Here is a 26,536-nt window from a genome sequence, read left to right as displayed (position 1 = left end):
CGCTGACTCCCACCCTCCAGCAGCAGATCCCAGCCTGCATTTTCTTTTTTTATTTATTTTTGAGACAGAGTTTGTTCTTGTCGCCTAGGCTGCAGTACGGTGGCAGGATCCTGGCTCACTGCAACCTCTGCTTCCCAGTTACAACTGATTCTCCTCCCTCAGCCTCCTGAGTAGCTGAGATTACAGGTCCTCACCACCACGCTCAACTAAGTTTTTGTATTTTTAGAAGAGACCGGATTTCATCATGTTGGCAGGCTGCTTTCGAACTGCTGACCTCAGGTGATCAACCCACCTCAGTCTCCCAAAGTGCAGGGATTACAGGCATGAGCTGCCAAACCTGGCCTTAACTTTATTTGCTTATTAATGTATTTAATTTTTTTTAAAGACGAGGTTTCACCATGTAGGTCACGCTGGTCTTGAACTCACAACCTCAGGTGATCCGCCCGCCTTGGTTGCCAAAGTGCTTGGATTACAGGCATGAGCCACCATGCCCGGCCAACTTTATTTTTAAGAATCAGAGAGATTGGGCCAGGCGCTGTGGCTCATGCCAGTAATCCTAGCACTTTAGGAGTCCAAAGTGGGTGGATCATCTCAGGTCTGGAGTTCAAGATCATCAGCCTGGCCCTCATGGTGAAACCCCATCTTAGAAAAAAAAAAAAATCTTCCGGGCGCGGTTGCTCACGCCTATAATTCCACGTACTCAGGAGGCTGAGGCAGGGGAATTCCTTGAACCCAGGAGGTGAAGGTTGTGGTGAGCCGAGATCCCGCCATTGCACTCCAGTCTGGGTAACAAGAGTGAAGCTACTTCTCAAAAAAAAAAAAAAAAAAATCAGAGAGATCAGTGTCTACAATTGTAAAAACGAGGTGCTGGATAAATCCCCCCTGACCCGCCTTTTTATGAGATACAGTTTCCCTCCTGTCACCCAGGCTAGAGTGCAATGGTGCGATCTTGGCTCATTGCAACCTCTGCCTCCTTGGTTCAAGTGATTCTCCTGCCTCAGCCTCCCAAGTAGCTGGTTTTACAGGTGTCCACCACCGTGCCCAGCTAATTTTCTTTTTTTTTAACTTTAAATTCAAATTTCTGTTTATTTGATTTTTAAAAACAAAAAAAATATGGAATGCTTCATGAATTTGCATGTCATCCTTGTGCAGGGGCCATGCTAATCTTCTCCGTATCTTTCCAATCTTAGTGTATGTGCTGCTGAAGCGAGCACATGCCCAGGTAATTTTTATTTTATTTTATTTTATTTACAAAGAATGGGTTTCACTATGTTGGTCAGGCTAGTCTTGAACCTCTGGCCTCATGATCCGCCCACCTCAGCCTTCCAAAGTGCCAGGATTACAGGTGGGGGCCACCGTGTCCAACTTATTTTGTTGTTGTTGTTGTTGTTGTTGTTGTTTTAAAGACAAGGCTTCACCATGTTGGTCAGGCTGGTCTTGAACTCCCGACCTAAGGTGATCCACCTGCCTTGACCTCCAAAGAGCTTGGATTACAGGCGTGAGTCACTAGGCCTGGCCAATTTTTGTATTTTTATTAGAGACTAGGTTTCACCACATTGGCCGGCTGGTCTTGAACTCCTGACCTCAGGTGATCCACCCACCTGTGCCTCACAAAGTGCTGGGATTATAGGCAAGAGCCTCCATGCCCAGCCCTGTAAATCTTTTAATCTAAAAACCTTCTCAATAATTAAGATTATGGCCCGGCGCAGTGGGTCATGCCTGTAATCCCAACACTTTGGGAGGCAGACACAGGTGGATCACGAGGTCAGCAGTTCTAGGGCAGCCTGACCAACATGGTGAAAGCCTGTCTCTCCTAAAATACAAAAATTAGCCAGATATGGTGGTGTGCATCTGTAATCCCAGCTACTCAGGAGGGTGAGGCAGGAGGATCACTTGAACCTGGATGGCGAAGGCTGCAGTGAGCCGAGATCGTGCCACTGCACTCCAGCCTGGGTGACAGAGCAAGAGTCTGTCTCAAGAAAAAGAAGCTTATATTTGTTTATTTTTTTTTTACAGAAATGATCTTGCTCTGTCCATCAGGCTGGAGTGCAGTGGTGCAATCGTAGCTTACTGCAGCCTCCCACTTCTAGGTCTTAAGCAATCCTCCCACCTCAGCTTCCTGAGTAGCTAGGACTACAGGTGCACAGCACCACACCCAGCTAAATTTTTGTTGAGATGGGATCTTGTTCTGTCACCCTGGCTGGTTTCAAACTCCTAGCCTCAAATGATCTTCCTTTCTCAGTCTCCCAAAATGCTGCAATTTCAGGGGTGAGCCACTGTGCCCAGTCTAAACATTATTATTTATTTATTTTTTTATGTATTTTTGAGACAGAGTTTTGTTCTTGTTGCATAGGCTGCAGTACAGTTTCAGGATCTTGGCTCACTGCAACCTCTGCCTCCCAGTTTAAAGTGATCCTCTTCCCTCAGCCTCCTGAGTAGCTGAGATTACAGGTCCTCACCACCATGCTCAACTAATTTTTGGTATTTTTAGAAGAGATAGGGATTCATCATGTTGGCCAGGCTGCTTCTGAACTGCTGACCTCAGGTGTTACACCCACCTCAGTCTCCCAAAGTGCATATATTATGGGTGTGAGCCCTCACACACAGCCTTAACTTTATTTTTTAATTAATTTATTTTTTTAAAGACTAGGTTTCACCGTGTTGGTCAGGCTGGTCTTGAACCCACAACCTCAGGTGATCTGCCCCCTTTGGTCTCCAAAGTGCTTGGATTATGGGCATGAGCTACCATGCCTGGCCAACTTTATTTTTAAAAATCAGAGAGATTGGGCCGGGCACTGTGGCTCACGCCAGTAATCATAGCACTTTGGGAGGCTGAAGTGGGTGGATCACCTGAGGTCACTAGTTAAAGATCAGCCTGGCCGTCATGGTGAAACCACAACTTATTAAAATAAAAAAAAATCTGCCAGGCGCAGTGGCTCACGCCTGTAATACCAGCAGTTTGGGAGGGTGAGGCGGGTGGATCACGAGGTCAAGAGATTGAGACCATCCTGGTCAACAAGGTGAAAGCCCGTCTCTACTAAAAATACAAAAAAGTAGCTGGGCATGGTGGCGCGTGCCTGTAATCCCAGGTACTCCAGAGGCTGAGGCAGGAGAATTGCCTGAACCCAGGAGGCGGAGGTTGCAGTGAGCCGAGATCGTGCCATTGCACTCCAGCCTAGGTTACAATAGCGAAACTCCGTTTCAAAAAAAAAAAAAAAAAATCTTCTGAGCGCGGTGGCTGATGCCTGTAATTTCAGCTACACTGCAGGCTAAGGAAACAGAATTGCTTGAACCCAGGAGGCGGAGGTTGCGGTGAGCCAAGATCGCGCCATTGCACTCCAGCCTGGGTTACAATAGCGAAACTCTGTTTAAAAAAAAAAAAAAAAATCTTCGGGTGCGGTGGCTCACGCCTGTGATCCCAGCACTTTTGCAGGCTAAGGCGGGTGGATCACGAGGTCAAGAGATCGAGGACATCCTGGTCAAAATGGTGAAACCTTGTCTCTACTAAAAATAGAAAAAAGTAGCTGGGCATGGTGGTGCATGCCTGTAATCCCAGGAACTCAGGAGGCTGAGGCAGGAGAATTGCCTGAACCTGTGAGGCGGAGGTTGTGGTGAGCCGAGATCTCGCCATTGCACTCCAGCCTGGATAACAAGAGCAAAATTCCGTCTCAAAAAAAAAAAAAAAAATCCTCCGGGCACGGTGACTCATGCCTGTAATTCAAGCTACTCGGGAGGCTGAGGCAGGAGAACTGCTTGAACCCAGGAGGCGGAGGTTGCAGTGAGCCGAGATTGCGCCATTGCACTCCAGCCTGGGTAACAAGAGCGAAACTCCTTCTTAAAAAAAAAAAAAAAAAAAAAAATCAGAGAGTTCAGTGTCCACACTTATAAAAATGAGGTGCTAGATAAATCCCCCCTGACCCACCTGTCTATGAGATAGAGTTTCCCTCTTGTCACCCGGCTGGAGTGCAATGGTGCGATCTTGGTTCATTGCAACCTCTGACTCCTTGGTTCAAGCGATTCTCCTGCCTCAGCCTCCCAGGTAGCTGGGTTTACAGGTGTCCACCACCGTGCCCGGCTAATTTTCTTTTTTTTTTAACTTTAAATTTAAATTTATTTTTATTTGATTTTTAAAAAGAAAAAAAATTTGGAACGCCTTATGAATTTGCATGTCATACTTGCGCAGGGGCCATGCTAATCATCTCTGTATCATTCCAAGCTTAGTGTATGTGCTGCCGAAGCGAGCACGTGCCCAGGTAATTTATTAATTTAATTTATTTTATTTTACAGAGAATGGGTTTCACTATGTTGGTCAGGCTAGTCTCGAACCTCTGGCCTCATGATCCGCACTCCTCAGCCTTCCAAAGTGCTGTCATTACAGGCTTGGGCCACTGTTTCCAACTTAATTTTTGTGTTTCTTTTTTGTTGTTTAAAGATGAGGTTTCGCCGGTTGTGGTGGCTCACGCCTGTAATCCCAGCATTTTGGGAGGCCGAGGAGGGTGGATCATGAGGTCAAGAGATCGACACCATCCTGGTCAACATGGTGAAACCCGTCTCTACTAAAAATACAAAAAATTAGATCCCAGCAACTCAGGAGGCTGGGGCAGGAGAATTGCCTGAACCCGGGAGGCGGAGGTTGCGGTGAGCCAAGATCGCGCCATTGCACTGCAGCCTGTGTAACAAGAGCGAAACACCGTGTCAAAAAAAAAAAAAAAAAAAAGTCTTCCAGGCGCGGTGGTTCTCGCCTGCAATCCCAGCACTTTTGGAGGCTAAGGCGGGTAGACCACGAGGTGAAGAGATCGAGACGATCTTGGTCAACATGGTGAAAGCCCATCACTACTAAAAATACAAAAAAATAGCTCGGCATGGTGGCGCGTGCTGATAATCCCAGCTACTCAGGAGGGTGAGGCAGGAGAATTGCCTGAACCCAGGAGGCGGAGATTGCGGTGAGCCGAGATCGCGCCATTGCACTCCAGCCTGGGTAACAAGAGCGAAACTCCGTCTCAAAAAAAAAAAAAAAATTAGCTGGCCATGGTGGTGCATGCCTGTGGTTCCAGCTACTCAGGCAGCCAAGGCAGGAGAATCCGTTGAACCTGGGAGGCGAGGGTTGCAATGAGCTGATATTGCACCACTGCACTCCAGCCTGGGAGACAGAGTAAGACTCTGTCTCAAAGAAAAAAAAAAAAAAAGGCCGAGCGTGGTGGCTCACGCCTGTAATCCCAGCACTTTGGGAGGCTGAGGCGGGTGTATCACGAGGTCAAGAGATCGAGACCATCCTGGTCAACGTGGTGAAACCCGTCTCTACTAAAAATACAAAAAATTAGCTGGGCACGGTGGCACATGCCTGTAATCCCAGCTACTCATGAGGCTGAGGCAGGAGAATTGCCTGAACCTGGGAGGTGGGGGTTGCAATGAGCTGAGATCGCACCACTGCACTCAAGCCTGGGACTCTGTAAGACTCTCTGTCACAAAAAAAAAAAAAAAAGTCCAGGCGTAGTGTGTCACGCCTGTAATCCCAGCACCTTGGGAGGCCGAGGTGGGTGGATCACGAGGTCCAGAGATCGAGACCATCCTGGTCAACGTGGTGAAACCCGTCTCTACTAAAAATACAAAAATTTAGCTGGGCACTGTGGCGCATGCCTGTAATCCCAGCTACTCAGGAGGGTGAGGCAGGAGAATTGCCTGAACCCGGGAGGCGGAGGTTGCGGTGAGCCAAGATCACGCCATTGCACTCCAGCCTGGGTAACAAGAGCTAAACTCTGTCTCAAAAAAAAAAAAAAAAAAAAAATTAGCTGGCCATGGTGGTGCATGCCTGTGGTTCCAGCTACTCAGGAGGCCAAGGCAGGAGAATCCCTTGAACCTGGGAGGCGGGGGTTGTAATGAGCTGACATCGCACCACTGCACTCCTGCCTGGGAGACAGAGTAAGACTCTGTCTCAAAAAAAAAAAAAAAAAAAAAAAAAAAGGCCGGGTGTGGTGGCTCTCGCCTGTATTCCCAGCACTTTGGGAGGCCGAGGCGGGTGGATCACGAGGTCGAGAGGTCGAGAGGTCGAGATCATCCTGGTCAACATAGTGAAACCCTGTCTCTACTAAAAATACAAAAAATTAGCTGGGCACGGTGCCGCGTGCCTGTAATCCCAGCTATACAGGAGGCTGAGGCAGGAGAATTGCCTGAACTCGGGAGGTGGAGGTTGCGGTGAGCCGAAATCGCGCCATTGCACTCCAGCCTGGGTAACAAGAGTGAAACTCCATCTCAAAAAAAAAAAAAAAAAAAAAGGCCGGACGTGGTGGCTCACGCCTGTAATCCCAACCCTTTGGGAGGCCAAGGTGGGTGGATCACCTGAGGTCAGGCGTTCAAGACCAGCCTGTCCATGATGGTGTAACCCCATCTTTAAAAAAAAAAAAAAAACAAAGTTAAAAAAAAAAAGCAGCAAGCCACTGGCCCAGCATATTAAAAATAATCTGTTACCTCGAATCCTCAAAGTCCTGCATGAAGGTTCATGAGATTCTCATTTTACTGAATGAGGAAATGGGGGCTCAGGGGTCAGGTTGTTGCTAAACGTTGAGCCTGCAGTGAGCTGTTTTGTTTTCTTTTTTGAGAAGGAGCCTCGCTCTGTTACCCAGGCTGAAGTGCAGTGACACAATCTCAGCTCACTGCACCCTCCCCCTCTGAGTTTCAACCAATTCTCCTGCCTCAGCCTCCTGAGTAGCTGGGATTACAGGCATGCACCACCACGCACAGCTAACTTTTGTATTTTTAGTAGAGATGGGATTTCACCATGTTGGCCAGGGTGATTTTGAACTCTTTTATTGATTTATTATTTATTTATTTATAATAGACATGGGGTTTCACCTTGTTGGTCAGGGTGGTTTCGAACTCCTGACCTCAGGTGATCCACCCACCTCAGCTTCCCAAACTGCTGGGATTTCAGGCATGAGCTACCATGCCAGGCCAGATCTTGAACTCTTGACCTCAAATGATCTTCCTGTGTTGGCCTCCCAAAGTGCTGGAATTACAGGGTGAGCCACCGCACCCGGCCATGCAGTGAGCTTTGATCACGCCACTACTCCAGCCTGGGGGGACCGAGTGAACCGGGCCAGACTTCACACTCAGCTGCTGGTTTTTGGTTTGACATCCTACGTTCCCTCCTCTTTAGGGTGTGCCATGTGATTGACAGAAAGGAGGACATGAACATGGGACTCTAGCCGGGCACGGTGGCTCATGCCTGTAATCCCAGCACTTTGCGAGGCCGAGGCGGGCTAATCATGAGGTGAAACCTGGTCTCTACTAAAAATACAAAAAATTAGCTGGGCGCAGTGGCGCACACCTGTAATCCCAGCTACTCGGGAGGCTGAGTCATGAGAATCGCTTGAACCCAGAAGGCAGAGGTTGCAGTCAGCCGAGATTGCGCCACTATACTCCAGCCCATGCAAAACTCAATCTCAAAAAAAAGGCACTTTGGGGTCTTTCCAGCAACTTTGGGGGTCTTTCCAACCCCCCACCCTCACCCCCTTCCCCAGGCTTACCATCCAGTTGGGTCTGGCTGTGATGCTCCTGGCCGAAGGGCTCGTAGCTGGCCTCAGAGCGTGCCCGCACCTGCACCAGGTAGCTGGCTCCCCGCTTCAGCCCCCGCAGCTCTGCCCGGTTTTCTGATGTCTTCAGGAACCGTACGCTGCTGGGACCCTCGGCGCCCTGTCCAGGAGAAGGAGGGGACTGGCTGTCACCCGGGGCCCAAGTTCCTGCTGCTCTTCTTGCCTCCTCCCCTCACCCTGCGCTCACATCACTAGCCTGCCTGGCAGCTGGTGAGGCCTTTGAGAGAACTTACGTGTACAAGCCATGTGCTGTGCATTCATAATATCTTTTTTTTTTTCAAAGACAAGGTCCCACTCTGTCACTCAGGCTGGAGTGCAGTGACCCAAACACAGCTCACTGCAGCCTCAACCTCCTGGGCTCAAGTGATATTCCCACCTCAGCCTCCCAAGTAGCTGGGACCACAGGCACATGCCACCGTGCCTGGCTAATTTTTTTTGGTACAGAGTCTCACTCTGTTGCCCAGGCTGGAGTGCAATGGTGCAATCCAGGCTCACTGAAACCTCTGCCTCTTTTGTTCAAGTGATTCTCCTGCCTCAGCTTCCTAAGTAGCTGGGATTACAGGGACCCACCAGTGTGCCTGGCTAATTTTGGTATTTTTTGCAGAGATGAAGTTTCACCATGTTGGCGAGGCTGGTCTCGAACTCCTGACCCCAGGCATTCTACCTGCCTCGGCCTCCCAACGTGCTGGGATTACAGGTGTGAGCCACTGTGCCCAGTCTAATTTTTTTTTCTTTTCATTTTAAATTTTTTATAGACATGAGGTTTCACCATGTTACCCAGACTGGCCTCAAACTCCTAGGCTCAAGCAGTCCGCCCGTCTCGGCCTCCCAAAGTGCTGGGTGTTACAGGCGTGGCCACCACACATTACCTGAGCCACTGTGCTGGCCACGTGTGCCTGGTACTGTTACAGTAACTATTATATAGATGAGGCAGCTGAGGCTCAGACAGGCCAAAGGGCTTACCCAAGGCAACCCAGAGAATCCATGGCAGAGCTGGAATTCAAATGCCTGCCAGGTGTCTGCAACACAGATATCCCAGCCAGGAGAGCACAACCCACTGCCCACCCACTCCCAGGGGCACTGGTTGGCCTCACCTTCTCATGATACTTGACCTTGTAATCCAGCACAGCTCTGCTGGGTGCCCGGGGAACAGCCCACGCCAAGCTCAAGCTGCTGGGTGAGGACTGCATCACCCGGATGTCGGATACTGCAGGGGGTACTGTGAGAGGCAGAGACACGGAACCCTTATGCATGCACGTCTGTCCTTTATCTTTTTAAATTTTTGTTTTCTTTTTTTTCGAGACAGAGTCTTGCTCTGCCACCCAGGCTGGAATGCAGTGGCACAATCTTGGCTCACTGCAACCTCCACCTCCCAGGTTCAAGCGGTTCTTCTGCTTCAGCCTCCCAAGTGGATTACAGGCACCCACCACTACACCTGGCTAATTTTTTTATTTTTAGTAGAGATAGGGTTTCACCATGTTGGCTAGGTTGGTCTTGAACTCCTGACCTCAGGTGATCCACCCGCCTTGGCCTCCCAAAGTGCTGGGATTAAAGTGTGAGCCACTACGCCCAGCCCTAAATTTTTTATTTTTAGTAGAGACGGGTTTCACCATGTTGGCCAGGCTGGTCTTGAACTGCTGACCTCCTGATCAGCCTGGCCACGTCCCTTATCTTTTCCAGCACTTTCTCTGCTGGATATGCTTGTCTGTTTTCCCCCGGCTGTTTCAAGAATTCCTTCTGATTCTCTCTGCCCCCAGTCCCATTTGCAGAACTCTCCCGCCCACCTTTCCGTCCTCCTTACCCTCTCTTTCTTATTCGTTTATTTTGAGAGAGGGTCTGACTCTGCGCCTAGGCTGGAGTGCAGTGGTGTGATCATAGCTCACTGCAGCCTCCAACTCCCAGGACTCAAGTGATCCTCTCACCTCAGCCTCTTGAGCAGCTGGGACCACAGGTATGGACTGCCTCACCTGGGTGATATTTTTATTTTTTGTAGAGACAAGATTTTCCTATGTTGCCCAGGCTGGTCTTGAACTCCAGGGTTCAAGTGATCCACCTGTCTCAGCCTCCAAAAGTGCCGAGATTACAGGAGTGAGCCACTGTGCCCACCCCTTGCCCCCAAAGCCTTGACCACTCACATTTCCTGGGAACCCCACTTCATGGCCCCTGCCTCTCCCCTTCAGGCTCTCAGTGACATCCCTCCCGCTGGACCACCAGCTGCCCCAGCCCCTAAGTCTCACCCTCTCGGTCCGTGGTGACATTGACAGGCTCAAATGGGATGGGCCCCGTGGCTAAGGAGGACACCCCGTTCAACGCAGTGACCTCAAAGGCATAGGTGAAGTCAGGACGCAGGCCTCGAACCATCACCCAGGGCTCCACCAGGTCCCAGGGACCAGGATCGAAGGTCAGGTCTCCCCCGCAGGGCATGCATTCCGGGTGCAGGGAGGAGCCGTTCAGGTGGGAAACCACGCTCTGTGGAGCTGAGGGAGGGGCTGCAGGAGACGGGGGGTGGGGGGGGATGGTCAGGCAGAGGCCGACCTACTCCACAGCGGTGGGGAGAGGGCAGTGGAGGGGCCAGCAGCCATGCTGCCCTCTTGCCTTGGAGACAGTGGGCTTCACCTTGGAGTTAGGGAGCAGCATGCCAGAGGCAAAGGGAGGAAGTCCAGGGAGGGTGGGGGCCATGTCGGGGTCCGCCTCAAGGGTCTCTGATCCCTCCCCAATGAACTGCACCTGGGTGCTGGTCACTTACTGGTGCAGGGCACGCCCCAGGGGTCTGTGCGTGCCCGGAAGTACCCAATGCGGCACTGGCAGACAGCTGATCCGATAGTGTTAGAATGGCTGTTGGCTGGGCATGGCTGGCAGGACCCTTCTCCAGACAGGGGCTTGAAGGTGCCCTGGGCACAGGCTGAGAGAGTGAGAGAGAAAAAAAGCATTCATCAACGGTATGCACAAAAACATCCATCTGCACAGTGGGCCTGGTGGCACAAGCCTGTAATGCCAGCGCTTTGGGAGGCTGAGTCTGGAGGATCGCTTGAGCCAAGGGGTTCAAGACCAGCCTGGGCAAGGGTCAGGTGCAGTGGCTCACACTTGTAATCTCAGCACTTTGGGAGGCCAAGGTGGGTGGATCACGAGGTCAGGAGATCGAGACCATCCTGGCTAACACAGTGAAACCCCGTCTCTACTAATACAAAAAATTAGCTGGTGTGGTGGTGGGCGCTGGTAGTATCAGCTACTTGGGAGGCTGAGACAGGAAAATTGTTTGAACTGGGAAGCAGAATTACAGTGAGCAGAGATGGCGCCACTGCACTTCAGCCTGGGCAACAGAGTGAGATCCCATTTCTTAAAAAAAAAAAAAAAAAAAAAGCCTAATCTTGGTGACAGAGTGAGACCACAGCTCTTAAAAAAAAAAAAATCCAGCTGCTTTTAAGGCTGATGAAGTGCTAAGGTGGGAAAACAGAAGAAAGATCTCAAAACCTCACCTCTTAAGAGGAGAAAGGAGACTCTTTCCCCAGAGAAGCGGTCCTAACCTTTTTTGACCCTGATCTTGGCAGTCTGGTGAAGCCCACAGAAAGACCTCTACTCCAAATTATGACTTCAAACACACACCACAAAATACATAGCAATACCAGGGAAACCAATTAAGCTGAAATGCAATGACTGAAACATGAAGAAAAAAGTGTGGGCTACAACATTTGTGTTTCTTTATTAAGATGTAGCAGCAGGTCTTCTAACCTCTGTAGTACTGAAGTCATCATGAGCAAAAACAATGTTTTGAGATTCTCGAGGCCCTTGGAATGGGCTGTAAATACCTGTGATTTTTTTTTCCTAAGGAGGAGGCTGAGGTGGGCAGATCACTTGAGGTCAGGAGTTCAAGATCTACCTGGCCAACGTGGTGAAACCCCATCTCTACTAAAAATACAAAATTAGCTGGGCATGGTAATGCACTCCTGTAATCCCAGCTATTCGGGAGGTTGAGGCAGGAGAATCACTTGAACCTGGGAGGCAGAGGCTGCAGTGAGCTGAGATTGTGCCACTCACTGCACGCTAGCCTGGGCAACAGAGCAAGACTCTGTCTCAAAAAAAAAAAAAATCATTTTTTTTCTTCCACCAAAGCTCACAGATTCCCTAGAAAACCAGAGGGTAAGAAGCCCTTGTCTAGAGGGAAGGCTACATGAGTATTCAGTATCAGCAAATTAGAGGAGACTCACAATGAACAAGTTGGGAGAACTTGATGGCTTTGTCTGGACACCAACAAGGTCCCCTCACAGGACAGTCCTGCAGCCCAGGCCAGCCTCCCATGGTCGGCAAGCAGGGAAGTTGGCCAGGCTTCCAGAGAAGTCTGGAAATGAGAAAGAGCCCAGAAAACAGATCCACCCTCCAGTAACCTCAGGAGAGGGAAGAGCATTTAAAACGGAAACTTGGCCGGGTGTCGGCTCATGCCTGTAATCCCACTTTGGGAGGCTGAGTCGGGCAGATCCCGAGGTCAGGAGTTCGAGACTACCCTGCTTAACATGGTGAATCCAGTCTCTATTAAAAATACAAAATTAGCTGTGCGTGGTGGTGTGTACCTGTAATCCCAGCTACTCCGGAGGCTGAGGCAGGAGAATCGCTTGAACCTGGTTGCAGTGAGCCAAGATCACTCCACTGTACTCCAGCCTAGGTGACAGAGGGAGGCTCCATCACAAAAACTAAATAAATAAAATGGAAACTTAAGAAATGGGTCTGGGCTAGGCATGGTGGCTTATGCCTGTAATCTACCACTTTAGGAGGCCGAGGCTGGTGGATCACAAGGTCAGGGGTTTGAGACCAGCCTGGCCAACATGGTGAAACCTTGTCTCTACTAAAAATACAAAATTAGCCGGGCATGGTGTGGGCGCCTGTAATCTCAGCTGCTCGGGAGGCTGAGGCAGGAGAATTGCTTGAACCCGGGAGGCGGAGGGTGCAGTGAGCCTAGACTATGCCATTGAATTTCAGCCTGGGCGGCAGAGCAAGACACAGTCTCCAAAAACAAACAAACAAACAAACAAACAAACAAACAAACAAACGTGGGTCCAAGAGTGGAGTTCATGGCATTTGTTCAGGACTCTCCCCTGCCCTGGATGAGCAGCATTCTCGGGAGAAGCTCCAGCTCTCACCTCGGCACTTGGTGTTCCCCTCAGCGGCCTCGAACCCTGGAGCACAGCTGCAGCCCGTGACCGGCTGCTCGGCCCACTGGCCATCCTCACGGCAGTAGAGGCTGGGACTGGGGCCAGGGGCAGGGACGGCGTCCACCACGCAGCTCCCGGCCACGGGCACAACCAGCTCCCGAGGCACAGTCTCCGGGAAGCGGGTCAGGTTCACAGTCAGCTGGGCACACTTCTTGTAGAAGAGGTGCAGTGACAGCAGGGCCATGCAGGCGCCCTGGTCCTGGAAGGCCAGGTAGAAGCCGGCCTTGCTGAGCTGTCCCAGGCGCAGCATCTTCACATTCACCTTCCCGGTGGCCTCGGCCCCAGGGCGCTTCTGGGTGAGATGCTCAGTGGCCACCGTGTCCACCTGCCAGGGTGGGGGAGACACACCGCTGCTGTCCCACTCCCTGAGGACCCAGCAGACTGTCATGTGCTTCCCAGCTCACCCTCCCTGACCTCCTCCATTCCTGTTCCAGAACCTTCCCCCACCTTCCCCAGGACACACTTTCTGCAGGCCCCTACACTGTCCATTCATCCTTGCAAAGCTCCTGCAATGTGCCCAACCTCCAGCCTGCCCCCTGCCCTTTTCAGTCACTTGTTCTGCAAACATTTACTGACACTGACGCCATGCCAGGCTTTGATCTCAGAGTCAAGGAGACAGAAATAAATGAATCCTAGGGAAGTTATAAAGTATCCCGAGGCCGGGCTTGGTGCCTCAGGCCTGTAACCCTAGCACTTTGGGAGGCCAAGGCAGGAGAATCGCTTGAGCCCAGGAGTTCGATACCAGCCTGGGCAACATAGCAAGACCCCATTTTAAAAATATAGATATAAAATAAAATAAACAGGCAGGGCACGGTGGCTCACACCTGTAATCCCAGCACTTTGGGAGGCCAAGGTGGGTGGATCACCTGAGGTCAGGAGTTCAAGACCAATCTGGCCAAGATAGTGAAACCCCATCTCTACTAAAAATACAAAAAAGAATTAGTGGGGCATGGTGGTGTGCACCTGTAATCTCAGTGGGGCTGGGGCAGAGAACTGCTTGAAAGAGGAAGGGAGGTGGAGGTTGCAGTGAGCCAAGATTGAGACACTGCACTCCAGCCTGGGTAACAGAGTGAGACTCCGTCTCAAAAATTTAAAAAATTAAAACAAAAGTTAATAAAGCGAAATGAGTGCCGAGACAGACAGGTGGGCAGAGCTCTGCAGGACCGCAGGGAAGAATCTGCCAAGGCGGCACAGGCAAGATCTCGGAGCTGGAATCTGGAAGACAAGTAGGGCTGTGAGAGGCAGAGAGAAGGCCCCTAGGTGGAGGCTGCTGCAAAGTCCGGAGCTGGAAGCCAGCCAGGGGCAGTCAGGGAATGGAGCAGCTCAGCATGGCTGGAGCGTGGTGGGGTAGGGTGGCCGAGGTGACTGGAGGCATCAGGCCTGGGTCTCCCTGGGGGCCTGGCCAAGCAGCCCCTGGATATTCTGCTGCTCCACCCAGAAGACCACCTGCTTCCCTCCCCATAGCTCAGCCTTCTGCTTCCAGCCCCCAGTGCCCTGACCAGAGGCCTGGGAACTGCATCGGCTACCCTCTAGGCCATGGGCCTGCTCACTAGGAATCCCGCCTTGGCTGTTGCTGAGCCCCTGGGGCGCCCTGGTACCTTGATGTAGGGGTTCTCCATCCAGGCGGGCATGAGGGCCATGGCCGCGTCCGCATCGCTCTCATAGTAGAAGACGGTGAAAGTCTCTTTACAGGAGTGCCCGGCCCGAGGCAGGGACAGACACTCCAGCATGGTGAAGCTCAGTGTGGTGTACACGTGGACGGCGCCCCGACGGGGGACCCAGCCCATGCGGAGCCAGTGGGCCTGGCCCGGGGGGGCGCTGCACATCACACACCTCGTAGGTGCGCACGCTGTGCTGCTCCTCATCCAGGCCGCTCAGCTCCTCCCACTGCAGAGAAGGGGGTCAGGTCGGGGCCACCAGGGAGAAGGCTGCATGGGGTGAACCCCATAAAGTGAGAGAGACTCAGGAAGGGGCCGCTGGTACTGTTCGGAGGGCGCCTCTGAGGGCAAGGGCTCAGATGACACTGCTTGGGCCGCTGTCATCTGGGGGACAGGGGTGAGGAGTGGTACACAGAAAGCAGGCGGCAAGGGCACCCCCTCCTCCCTTAGTTTCCTCCAGAGCTCCAGCTCCTGGGCCCAGCTCTCACCTGCCCATCCACCTGAAGGAACGTCACCCACTTCAGATCAGCAGTTTCCAATTTTGTATTCAGCAGGGTCTCTGAGACAGAGAGAGAGACAAAGTCAGTGCTCGGGGTGGGGAAGGGAGGTCAGGAACACCAGATCCCTGGAAACTGAGGCAGGTGGATCCTCTTAGCTCCGAGCTGGGGGCAGGGGGAGAGGGGAGCAAGCCCTGCCCTCTACACCCGACTCTGATTTCTGGCCTCTTTTGCTAAGTGCCAACCCCAACCCCAACATCTGGCATGCATGGGGCTGCCTCGGGATACCCTAGATCTAAGCCTCCCTGGAGGAGGGAGGGAGAACAAAACGTACTGGGAGAAGGGGTGGCAGCTCAGAAAAGGTTAAAATGAGAGCCCTGCCCAGGTCCTGACCCCCACGAACAGAGGCTGCTGGTGCTGGTGTGGGAGGCCCCGAAACTTCACTCCCTGTCCAAGACCCCTCCCTGCTTTCAGAAAAGCCATGTTTGAACAGACACCATTCTTCCCTATATACAATATAGCATTTACTCTCCCAGGAGACAGGACATATTCTATGTAATCATTTGTATTTTACAGTTATCTGAGTTACAGAGAGGTAGATAAGTTTTTAAGTGGCAGGAAAATCATATAAATTTGGAGTAGAACATATAGCTTACTTTCAGTTAGAAATGACTTTTGTTGTTTTGGGTGACCTGCTGTTTCTAAGAATGAGTATGGAAATCGAGGGGTGGAAAAGAAACAGGTTGGTGACCCCACATTTCAAGTAAACCTCATTTTGGTGTAGAGACTACAATTTCATTACCCAAGGAAGAATGGATACTTAATACTTCATTTTAGAAATAGAGTGTGATTAACTTTACTTTTTCCTTCTTTGAAAGGTTTCATATTGTATTAGATGACACTACCCCAAGAAGCAGAGGCTGTGTGGCCACCATCAATGGAATGGCTTTCTCAAAGGACTGCCAAGAGTTGAGGCGGTATGTGTGTGAGAGGAGGGTGGCAAAAGTGAAGCCAAAAGCCTCCGTTAGCCTCCCTGAACCATTTGGCAGAAGTGATTGACTCTCCAGCTGCAACTACAACAGAGTCGAGCCAAGTGAGGTCAATGCAAGGGCTACTTGAGACATCGGGAAATGGAACATAATCAGGAAAGACTATCTCATCACTAGTGCAAGATGGAGTCTCATGTTTCCTGTTCACAATCACCAGCCTTTCCAAGCTTGGGTCCATGCACATATTTACCAATCACAAGAAGTGCTATTTATATGCCACTAACCAGCCTCAGAAATTCATAATGTCACCTACCTTTGTACCCAAGAGACAAAGAATAGCTTAAATTCCAGAATGAAACTCAAAGACTTTCTTCTTTTCTCCCAGAGCCTTCAAATTCACTGTGCTCTTAATAGATTTGCCTTCTTCTGACATATTCTGTTGGCAACTAAAGCGCAGTTTTCTTCAAAAACAGCTCCTAGTTGTATATATTCACAGGTACCTGAAGAGTATGTCTGGGAAATAGCACCTTAGAGTCTAAATCTGTAGGCAGGGAGAGGAAAAACAAAACAAAACAAAACAAAACAAAAAAAAAACACCTTAGATTTACTGTCACCTTGTTTCAGAAGCTTAGTTTTTGAAGCTTTTTGTCTTAAAGCCTCCAATCAGTGATAAATGAGGGAAGGAAAACTCAAGTAAAGGTCTGAATGGGTAAATGAGTAAATCTTTTTGTAAGAGAGGTGAGGAAGGAGACTTTGAGAAATTCCCCAAGCTTCTCTCTGGCAAGAAGAGGGCATTGGTGGAATGCAGGCCGTGACTTCACTAGCAGATTCAGCAAACAAGAGGAAACTGACATGAGAGGCATCAAAAAGAATGGGAAACTTACAAGTAGGGCATCAAAGGAGAACTGTCCTCGCAGAGCCATGGGTAGTGGGGGTTCTTCTGAGGCAGCCCAATCCAGAATGGGAAACTGGAATGGGAACTGCATGCAGGATGAAGTCCTGTGGGGAGTAATGTTTCTGAGTTTGTGGAATCTACATGGTGGTTTTAGAATCTGAAAGTCAGTTAGTATTAGGTCTATAAAACTAAAGAACCAAAAGGGATCTTTGACATCCCCTTGATGGTTTTATGGAACCACTTACTGAAGCCTAGAGATGCTACAGAGCCTGTCAGTCCAAGGTCATGCACAAAACTGGTGATCAGACTAAGCTAAAAAACAGATATTTTGGCTCTCAAACAAGAATTCCTCCAGTGACAATCCAAACCAGATTTATTTCCCTATTAACCAATACTCCAGCCCAACAAATATCCAAAATCGCTCACCAGATCCGCTGTACTATTAATTTTCAGCATCTTGGCATCCAAAGATAAGCAGTTCTCTTGACTGTTTTTCCAGTCAAGTGAGCCCAAGGAAAATAGGTAACAGTTTTCTTTGTTACCCAGATCCAGTCTTGAGGACAAGGAGCTGGAAAGGGTAGTATATCTAATCAATCAGTTATATTTGAGTAAAAGCACTTCTGCAGTTCTTAAATCAAATATCCCCTTAGTCCTCTCACGTGCTTACTATTTATTTTTCTTTTTCGTTTTTGTTTTTGTATTTTTAGTAGAAACGGGGTTTCACCATGTTTCTACTAAACAGGAACCAGATAGTTGTTTATTATGGAATCATTTTTAAAAATGAAAATTGGAAATGACCTAAATGCCCAATGAGGAAATGGCTAAGTCAATTGGGTGATATTAATGATGTGACATTACTACTATTACTATATATAGAAGAATTAAAATATTATAGAGTATTAACTTTAACGAATATATGCTGGATGTCTGTTATGTGCCAAGTATTCTGTGTCGGCACTGTCTGTTGTAACCACTACATGTGGCCATGAGAACCTGAATTGTAGTAGCCTGGACTCAGATATACAGTAAGTGTAAATTACACACTAGATTTTGAAGAAGAATGAGAAAAAGAATGTAAAATGTCTGAGTTTCTTTACAGTGATAACATCTTAGAGAAGGACTATTGAGATTACAGATGACAATTTCATTTTTATCTTTTTTATTAGTGTGGCTACAAGAACATATAAAATTATATATGTGGCATGCATTATATTTCTATTGGACAGTAATATTCTATTTACCAGATATACAGTAGTAAACAATACAGTTTTTGGCCTCATAAAATTAAACCTTTTGTGTAGAACATGGACAATAAGCAGAGAAATAGAAGTGTATGTTGTGGTGAGTTATATGAAGAGATAGCAGGGTAAGGGCCTGTGTATGTAGAGGGGGATTATTTTAGAAAAGATTCTTCTTCCACTTCAGAAAATGGATGTGGGAGGAAATGAGATGTCTATGGATAGAAGCAGGAGATGGTAGGAGGTTGATGTCTTGGGAATTCAGGTGTGGATTGAGACAGATAAGTCCGTTAGGGCCTGGTGGAATCTCTGCTTCAAAAAAGTAGCCAGCATCTAGAGAGTAAGGAAAGAGAGATGGAGAGGGGTAAGATAGGGAGAAAGAGCTCAGGGGATTCTTGGTGAAGGCAGAAGGATGCAGGCCTAGTGTGGCTATAGTTCAGGTAAAGCAATTCCTGGTTCTATGAATAATAATATATATATGGTGTACTAGGGCATTAGATAGAATATTAGTTGGCTGCTGTCACAGAGATGCAGAAGAGGAGTGGCTCACACTGTTGAGAAGTGCATTTCAATCTTGTGGCAGTGGGTGTAAGGAGTCCAGAGTATGGCAGCTCCACTTGTCTATGGCTCCACCCTCCCTGGTTTCTTGCCTTGGCCCACGTGGTCCAAGATGGTGCACCACTGCACCTTTCAGCCAGTGGGAAAGAGAAAGCCAGGGCCATGCCCTTTCCCTCTAAGGGTTTCTCCACTTTGGCACTATGCACATTTGGGGTTGGATAATTCTGTTTTGGAGGTGGTCCTGTGCATTGTAGTTTTAGTAGCATCACTGGTCTCTACCCACAAGATGCCAGTACCATCTCCCAATTGTGACAGCTAAGAATGTCAGACATTGCCAGATGTCTCTGGTGGGGGGGGCAAAGTCACCCCTAGTTGAGAACCACTGCTTTAAGAGTACTACTCAGAAGCAGCCCACAGCACTTCTGATCACATCTCACTAATGGCCTAAACTTCGTTACTTAGCCTTCCTAAGGGTCAAGGAGTCTTGGAATTGTCTTTTTCAGATGACCAAGTGCCCAGCTAAAAATTGGCTAAAGAAGAAAAAAAGCTAGCTGATTCTCCCATACCCTTGTTGCTACAGGGAATGGAAATCCTGTAGCTGATTGAGGAGGTGGTCCTGTTCTTTTCATCTGTAAGGCTGAGTTTTAGTCATTACTCCCTTTAATTCACTTGCATAAAAATACTGGTGGTACAGAACACTCAGTACCTAAGGAGCAACAATCCTATTTGCAAAGAATGGGCATTATTACTCCAGGGAGAGAAACTGAATTCTGAAATGGAGGCTAAAGTAGGTTGGATTTTCACTTGTCATTTAGCACCATCTGGTGGAAATTTATAAATGACAATTCCTCAAGTATTTTCTTTAATTTGTCTCTGGCATACGTTTCAAATTTTAAATGGATTATAGCAAAACTTCAAAGAGTCCTGTCAGCTGAAGAGCTCCAAAGCAATATCCCTCACTTTTGGAACTATTGGCATTTGGGACTGCATAATTCATTGTGGGGGCTATTCCGTGCATTCTAGGATATTTAGAAGCATTCTTGGCCTCTGCCCATTGGATGTCTCTCCCTGCCCCCACTTATGACAACCAAAAATGTTTCCAGCCATTGCTAAATGTCCCTAGGGTGGGGGTGGGGTGAGGAATGGCTCCTGGTTGAGAACCACTCCTTGAAACAAGGCAACTAAAATCCCAGTGCCTGTTAAGGCATAGTAGTCCCCTATCAGTGTATCCTGGTGTGTCTGGGAAGGATGGGAGGCAGTGCTGGGAGAAAACAGCACCAGATGTAGCAGGACATGTCCTCTGGTTTACACTTTGGAGAGTTTTGCTCCTATGTAGAGGTCATTACCTAACACAGGAAATAGCACATGCGAATCTAACTCTGGTACTGGGGCCCCAAAGATCAGGTGTCAGGTGTGGAAATCCTGCCAGCTGTGGGAAGCCATAGCTAATCTCATGGGGCTTTTTGGATCCTCCCCTGTTCCCCAGTCAGGACCCATCTGCCACCTAAGTGTTGTGGAGAAACAGCTTGGAAACCAGTCCCCTTACCTGGATCGAGTAAGTGATGCTAAACTACCTGCAAACAGTAGTCCTGAACTCTTACTTTGAAGTTGGGTAAAGGGAAGAGAAGTTTCCCAGCAGCACCCCATAGCAGGCTGTCACTTTAGCTCCAGCTCGGGATCTCTGCCATAATTTTCCCTTCTTTTCACCTTCTCAATCCCCTCCTCACCAGGCCCAGGTCCTTCCTTTCAACAGATGGCCACTTCCTATCGACAAAAGTGAAATGACCAGGCACCGATTTCATCACCTTGAGATAAATTGCTGTCTGCACTAACTATGCCTCTTGGTTTAGAGAAAGAGGCACCACGGTGAGTGCCTTTGTTTCCGCCTAGGCCAACTCCGTCACGTTGTTCTCTGGACCCAATTCCATGTCCTCACAGGCACCTCGCACCCTCAGTTGTACACCTCTCATATTGGTCCTCTCTCTTTCCTGGCTTCATCCCTATCAGCAGCAAACTTGCTCAGATTCTCCATCTTTAAAATCATTTGGGCTGATTTTTCACTCCCCTCTCCTCACCTTTCTATTTTTCCACTTCTCTTTTTGTTCTACTTCTGTAAAAAGTGAGATACCTTTATTTCCTTACCTACTTTCCACTCACCCCGCAGCTGGTTCTCTTCAAGTGTGTCCGTTCCAGTACAACCGTCTCACTGGCGTCACTGCTGACTTTTTCCATCTACTATACTTTGGCCTCTCTGCAGCATTTAATACTACTGTCCATGCCCTTTTTCTTTTACAATTACAAGATTTTCTCTCCCCAGACTGCAAAGGTAACATGTGCTTAATGCAAAATAACACAAATCTTGGAAAATGGAAGCGCTGAAGTACAAAGGAAAACAACAGGAATGCCTTGCAATGCCAGTACTTTAAAGTAGCCGCTCTTTAGCATATAACAATTTTAAATGTATGTACACTCAACACTGGAGTACCCAGATATACAAAGTGAATGTTATTAGAGCTAAAGAAACAGATAGGCTCCAATATAATAATAGCTGGAGATTTCAACACCCCACTTTTCAGCATTTGACAGATCTTCCAGACAGAAAATCAACAAGGAAATATCAGACTTAATCTGCACTACAGACCACATAACTAATCGGTATTTAGAGAACATTTCATCCAATAGCTGCAGAATACACATTTTTTTCCTCAACACATGGATTATTCTCAAGGACAAACCATATGTTAGTTCATAAAACTAGTCTTAAAACATTCAAAAAAATTACAATGATATCAAGCATCTTCTCTGACCATAATGGAATAAAACTAGAAATTGAGGAATTTTGGAAACTATTCAAATACATGAAAATTAAACAATATGCTCCTGAATGACCAGCGGGTCAATGAAGAAATTAAAAAAAGAAATCAAAAAATGTCTTAAAACAAATGAAAATAGAGGAAGAGGCAGTACTTGCAAACTCATTCTATGAGGCCAATATTACCCTGATACCAAAACCAGACAAAGACATGTCAAATGACAACAAAAAGAACACAAAAACTACAAGCCAATATCCCTGATGATTATTGAAGCAAAAATCCTCAACAAAATATTAGCAAACTGAATTGAACAATACACTAGAAAGATAATTTATCAAGACCAAGTGGGATTTATCCCTGGGATGCAAGGATGGCTCAACATAGGCAAATCAATCAATGTGATACATCATATTAACAGAATGAAGGACAAAAACCATATGATCAATTAGATTGATGCTGAAAAAACATATGATAAATTTCATCATCCCTTTATGCTAAAAACCTTCAAAAAGACTCTAACAAAATATTAGAACTGAAAAATTCAGTAAAGTTGCATGATACAAAATCAATATGCAAAAATCAGTAGCATTTCTATATGCTAACAATGAACAAACTGAAAAAGAAATAAGGCCAGGTGTGGTGGCTAATGCCTGTAATCCCAGCACTTTGGAAGGCTGAGGTGGGCGGATCATGAAGTCAGGAGTTTGAGACCAGTCTGACCAACATGGTGAAACCTCTTCTCTACTAAAAATACAAAAATTAGCTGGGCGCAGTGGTGCATGCCTGTAATCCTAGCTATTCAAGAGGCTAAAGCAGGAGAATCACTTGAACCCTGAAGGCAAAATTTGCAGTGAGCAGAGATCGCACTCCACTCTTGGTGACAGAGTGAGATTCCATCTCAGAAAAAAAAAAAAAAAAAAAAGGTGGTCCAATTTACAAAAGCAACAAATAAAATTAAATACATACAAATTAACCAAAAAAGTGAAATATCTCTTTAATGAAAACTATAAAATACTGACGAAAGAAATTGAAGAGGACACCAACAAATGGAAAGATAGTCCATGCTCATGAATTGGAATAATTGATATCATTAAGATGTCCATACTACCCAAAGTGATATATAGATTCAATGCAATGCCTATCAAAATACAAATGACATTCTTCACAAAAGAGAAAAAAAATCATAAAATCTATATGGAACTACAAAAACACTCAGAAAATCCAAAGCTATCATACAGGAAAACAAAACGAAACAAAACAAAAACTAGAAGAATCACATTACCTGACTTCAAATTACACTACAGAGTTATAGTAACCAAAATAGCTTGGTACTGGCATAAAAACAGGCACATAGACCAATGAACAGAACAGAGAATCCAGAAAAAATTCCACATACCTATATTGAACTCATTTTCAACAAAGGCAGGAAGAACATACACTGGGGAAAAGACAATCTTTTCAATAAATGGTGCTGATGTCCATACGCAAAAGAATGCATTTAGACCCCTATCTCTCTCACCATATACAAAAATCAAATCCAAATGAATTAAATAATTAAATCTAAGACCTCACACTGTGAAACTACTGCAAGAAAATATTGGGGAAACTCTCCAGGACCACATTCCAGGCAAATACTTCTTGAGTAACACCCCACAAACAGGCAACCAAAGCAAAAACGGACAAGTGGAATCAGGTCAAGTTAAAAGTCTTCTGCACAGCAAAGGAAACAATCAATAAGTGAAGAAACAGTCCATAGAATAGGAGAAAATATTTGCAAACAAATTTTTTCCCTAATCACCAAAATATATAAGGAGCTCAACAACTCTATAGGAAAGAAAACCTTAATAATCTGATTTTAAAAATAAGCAAAAGAGTTAAATAGACATTTCTCAAAAGAAAACACAAATGGCGAACAGGCATATGAAAAAGTGCTCAACATCGTTGATCATCAGAGAAATGCAAATAAAAACTACAATGAGATATCACCTCACCCTAGTTAAAATGTCAGGCAATAATAAATGCTGGCAGGGATGTGAAGAAAAGAGAACCCTTGTACACTGTCGGTGGGAATGTAAATTAGTACAACCACGATGGAGAGCGGTTTAGAGGTTCTTCAAAAAACTAAAAATAGAGCTACCATATAATCCAGCAATTCCACTGCTGGGTATATAGCCAAAAGAAAGGAAACCAGTCGAAGAGATATCCACACTCCCATGTTTGTTGCAGCTCTATTCACAATAGCCAGGATGTGGAAGTAAACTAAGTGTCCATTAACAGATGAATGGATAAAGGAAATGTGGTATGTATACATAATGGAGTACTATTCAGTCATAAAAAAGAATGAGATTGTAACAACATGGATGGAACCGGAGGTCATTATGTTAAGTGAAATAAGCCAGGCACAGAAAGAAAAACACTGTGTATTCTTACTCCTTTGTGGGATCTAAACATCCAAACAATTGAACTCATGGAGATAGAGAGTAGGAGGATGATTACCAGAGGCTGGGAAGGGTAGTGGGGGGAGATGGGAAGGTGGGGGTGGTTAATGGGCCCCAAAAATAAAGTGAATGAATAAGACCTAGTATTTGATAGCACAGCAGGGTGACTATAATTCATAATAATTTAACTGTGCATTTTAAAATAACTGAAAAAGGATAATTGGACTGTAAGACAAAGGATGCAGGCTTGAGAGGATGGATATCCCATCTTTCATGATGTGATAATTATACATTGCATGCCTATATCAAAACATTTCATGTACCCCATAAATACATCCACTTACTATATTCCCCAAATAATTAAAAATGAAATAATGAAATGACCGCTCTTTGTATTTAGTGTAGGTCCTCCTACTTTTGTTCATACTAATACATTTACTTACATATGTACTACGTTGGCTCACTCATACACATGTATACAATTAAGTGGTTTCTTGTGGATATTACTGTAACTGTTTCCCAGAAAGCCAACTCTCTGATGATGCAGGATGTTTTGTAAAGAATAACCTTTGTGAAAAACAGACGCTGGTGGGGCTGCGGAAGCACTTTGGGAGGCTGAGGTGGGTGGATCACCTGAGGTTGGGAGTTGGAGACCAGCCTGCTAACATGCTGAAACCCCATCACTACTAAAAATACAAAACTTAGTTGGCCGGGCCGGGCGGGGAGGCTCACGCCTGTAATCCCAGCACTTTGAGAGGCCGAGGCGGGTGGATCACGAGATCAAGAGATCGAGACCATCCTGGTCAATGTGGTGAAACCCCGTCTCTACTAAAAATACAAAAAATTAGCTGGGCACGGTGGCGCGTGCCTGTAATCGCAACTACTCAAGAGGCTCAGGCAGGAGAATTGCCTGAACCCGGGAAGCGGAGGTTGCGGTGAGCCGAGATCGCGCCATTGAACTGCGCTATTGAACTGCAGCCTGGGTAACAAGAGCGGAACTCCATCTAAAAAAAAAAAACAAATCAGCTGGCTGTGCAGATCGCACCACTGCACTCCAGCCTGCGAGACAGAGTAAGACTCTATCTCAAAAAAAAAAAAAAAAGGCCGGGCGTGGTGGCTAATGCCTGTAATCCCTACACTTTGGGAGGCCGAGGCGGGTGAATCACGAGGTCAAGAGATCGAGACCATCCTTGTCAACGTGGTGAAACTGTGTCTCTACTAAAAATACAAAAAATTACCTGGGGACGGTGGCGCGTGCCTGTAATCCCGGCTACTCAGGAGGCTGAGGCAGGAGAATTGCCTGAACCCAGGAGGCGGAGGTTGCGATGAGCCGAGATCGCGTCATTGCACTCGAGCCTGGGTAACAAGAGCGAAACTCCGTCTCAAAAAAAAATAATAATTAACTAGCCATGGTGGTGCATGCCTGTGGTTCCAACTACTCAGGAGGCCAAGGCAGGAGAATCGCTTAAACCTGGGAGGCGGGGGTTGTAATAAGCTGAGATCGCACCACTGCACTCCAGCTGGGATTACAGACACGTGCCACCGTGCCCAGCTAATTTTTTGCATTTTTCCTAGAGACAGGGTTTCACCATGTTGACCAGGATGGTCTCGATCTCTTGACCTCGTGATCCACCCGCCTCGGCCTCCCAAAGTGCTGGGATTACAGGCGTGAGCCACCACGCCAGGCCTTTGTTTTTTCTTTTTAATTAGCTGGCCATGGTGGTGCACGCCTGTGTTTCCAGCTCCTCGGGAGGCCAAGGCAGGAGAATCGCTTGAACCAGGGAGGCGGGGGTTGCAATGAGTTGAGATCACACCACTGCACTCCAGCCTGGAAGACAGAGTAAGACTGTGCCTCCAAAAAAAAAAAAAAAAAAAAAGGGCCGGCGTGGTGGCTCACGCCTGTAATCCAGGCATTTTGGGAGGCCAAGGCAGGTGGATCACGAGGTCAAGAGATCGAGACCATCCTGGTCAACATGGTGAAACCCCGTCTCTACTAAAAGTACAAAAAAATAGCTGGGCACGGTGGCGCGTGCCTGTAATCCCAGCTACTCAGGAGGCTGAGGAAGGAGAATTGCCTGAACCCGGGAGGCGGAGGTTGTGGTGAGCCCAGATAGCGTCATTACACTGCAGCCGGGGGTAACGACAGCGAAACTCCGTCTCAAAAAAAAAAGAAAAAAAATTAGCTGGCCATGCTGGTGCATGCCTGTGGTTCCAGCTACTCAGGTGGCCAAGGCAGGAGAATCGCTTGAACCTGGGAGGCGGGGGTTGCAATGAGCGGAGATCGCACCACTGCACTCCAGCCTGGGAGACAGAGTAAGACTCTGGTCTCAAAAAAAAAAAAAAAAAAAAGGCCGGGCTTGGTAGGTCACGCCTGTAATCCCAGCACGTTGCGAGGCCGAGGCAGGTGGATCACGAGGTCAAGAGATCGAGACCATCCTGGTCAACATGGTGAAACCCCGTCTCTACTATAAATACAAAACATTAGCAGGGCACGGTGGGGCGCGCCTGTAATCCCAGCTACTCAGGAGGCTGAGGCAGGCGAATAGCTTGAAACCGGGCGCCGGAGGTGGCGGTCAGCCGAGATCGCGCCATTGCACTCCACCCTGCATAACAAGGGCGAAATTCAGCTCTTGTTTTTATTTATTTATTTATTTTTT

At 47.5% G+C, this 26,536-nt stretch overlaps 1 protein-coding gene and 2 non-coding genes across 3 annotated transcripts in view; all 3 read right to left on the bottom strand.

Annotated features, from left to right (window-relative positions):
• Nucleotides 1-26,536, bottom strand: part of LOC135275674 (ephrin type-B receptor 4-like) — a 56,025-nt gene that overhangs the window by 5,721 nt on the left and 23,768 nt on the right. The window contains 8 exon segments of the mRNA XM_064377995.1: nucleotides 7,524-7,689; nucleotides 8,684-8,808; nucleotides 9,827-10,078; nucleotides 10,336-10,491; nucleotides 12,722-13,118; nucleotides 14,392-14,607; nucleotides 14,609-14,680; nucleotides 14,940-15,055. Of these exon segments, the coding sequence (XP_064234065.1) occupies nucleotides 7,524-7,689; nucleotides 8,684-8,808; nucleotides 9,827-10,078; nucleotides 10,336-10,491; nucleotides 12,722-13,118; nucleotides 14,392-14,607; nucleotides 14,609-14,680; nucleotides 14,940-15,055 (1,500 nt within the window).
• On the bottom strand, nucleotides 1,108-1,214 carry LOC135275819 (U6 spliceosomal RNA). The gene has a single exon (XR_010343390.1). It is a non-coding gene; the product is annotated as a U6 spliceosomal RNA (small nuclear RNA).
• On the bottom strand, nucleotides 4,139-4,245 carry LOC135275824 (U6 spliceosomal RNA). Its single transcript, XR_010343395.1, has one exon. It is a non-coding gene; the product is annotated as a U6 spliceosomal RNA (small nuclear RNA).

Source organism: Aotus nancymaae, unplaced genomic scaffold, assembly GCF_030222135.1.
Source record: "Aotus nancymaae isolate 86718 unplaced genomic scaffold, 86718_ANA_hifiasm-v0.15.2.pri h1tg000018l, whole genome shotgun sequence".
NCBI classification, from domain to species: Eukaryota; Metazoa; Chordata; class Mammalia; order Primates; family Aotidae; genus Aotus; species Aotus nancymaae.
Note: the sequence above shows the minus strand (reverse complement) of the source record. Positions and strands in the feature narration are given on the sequence as shown.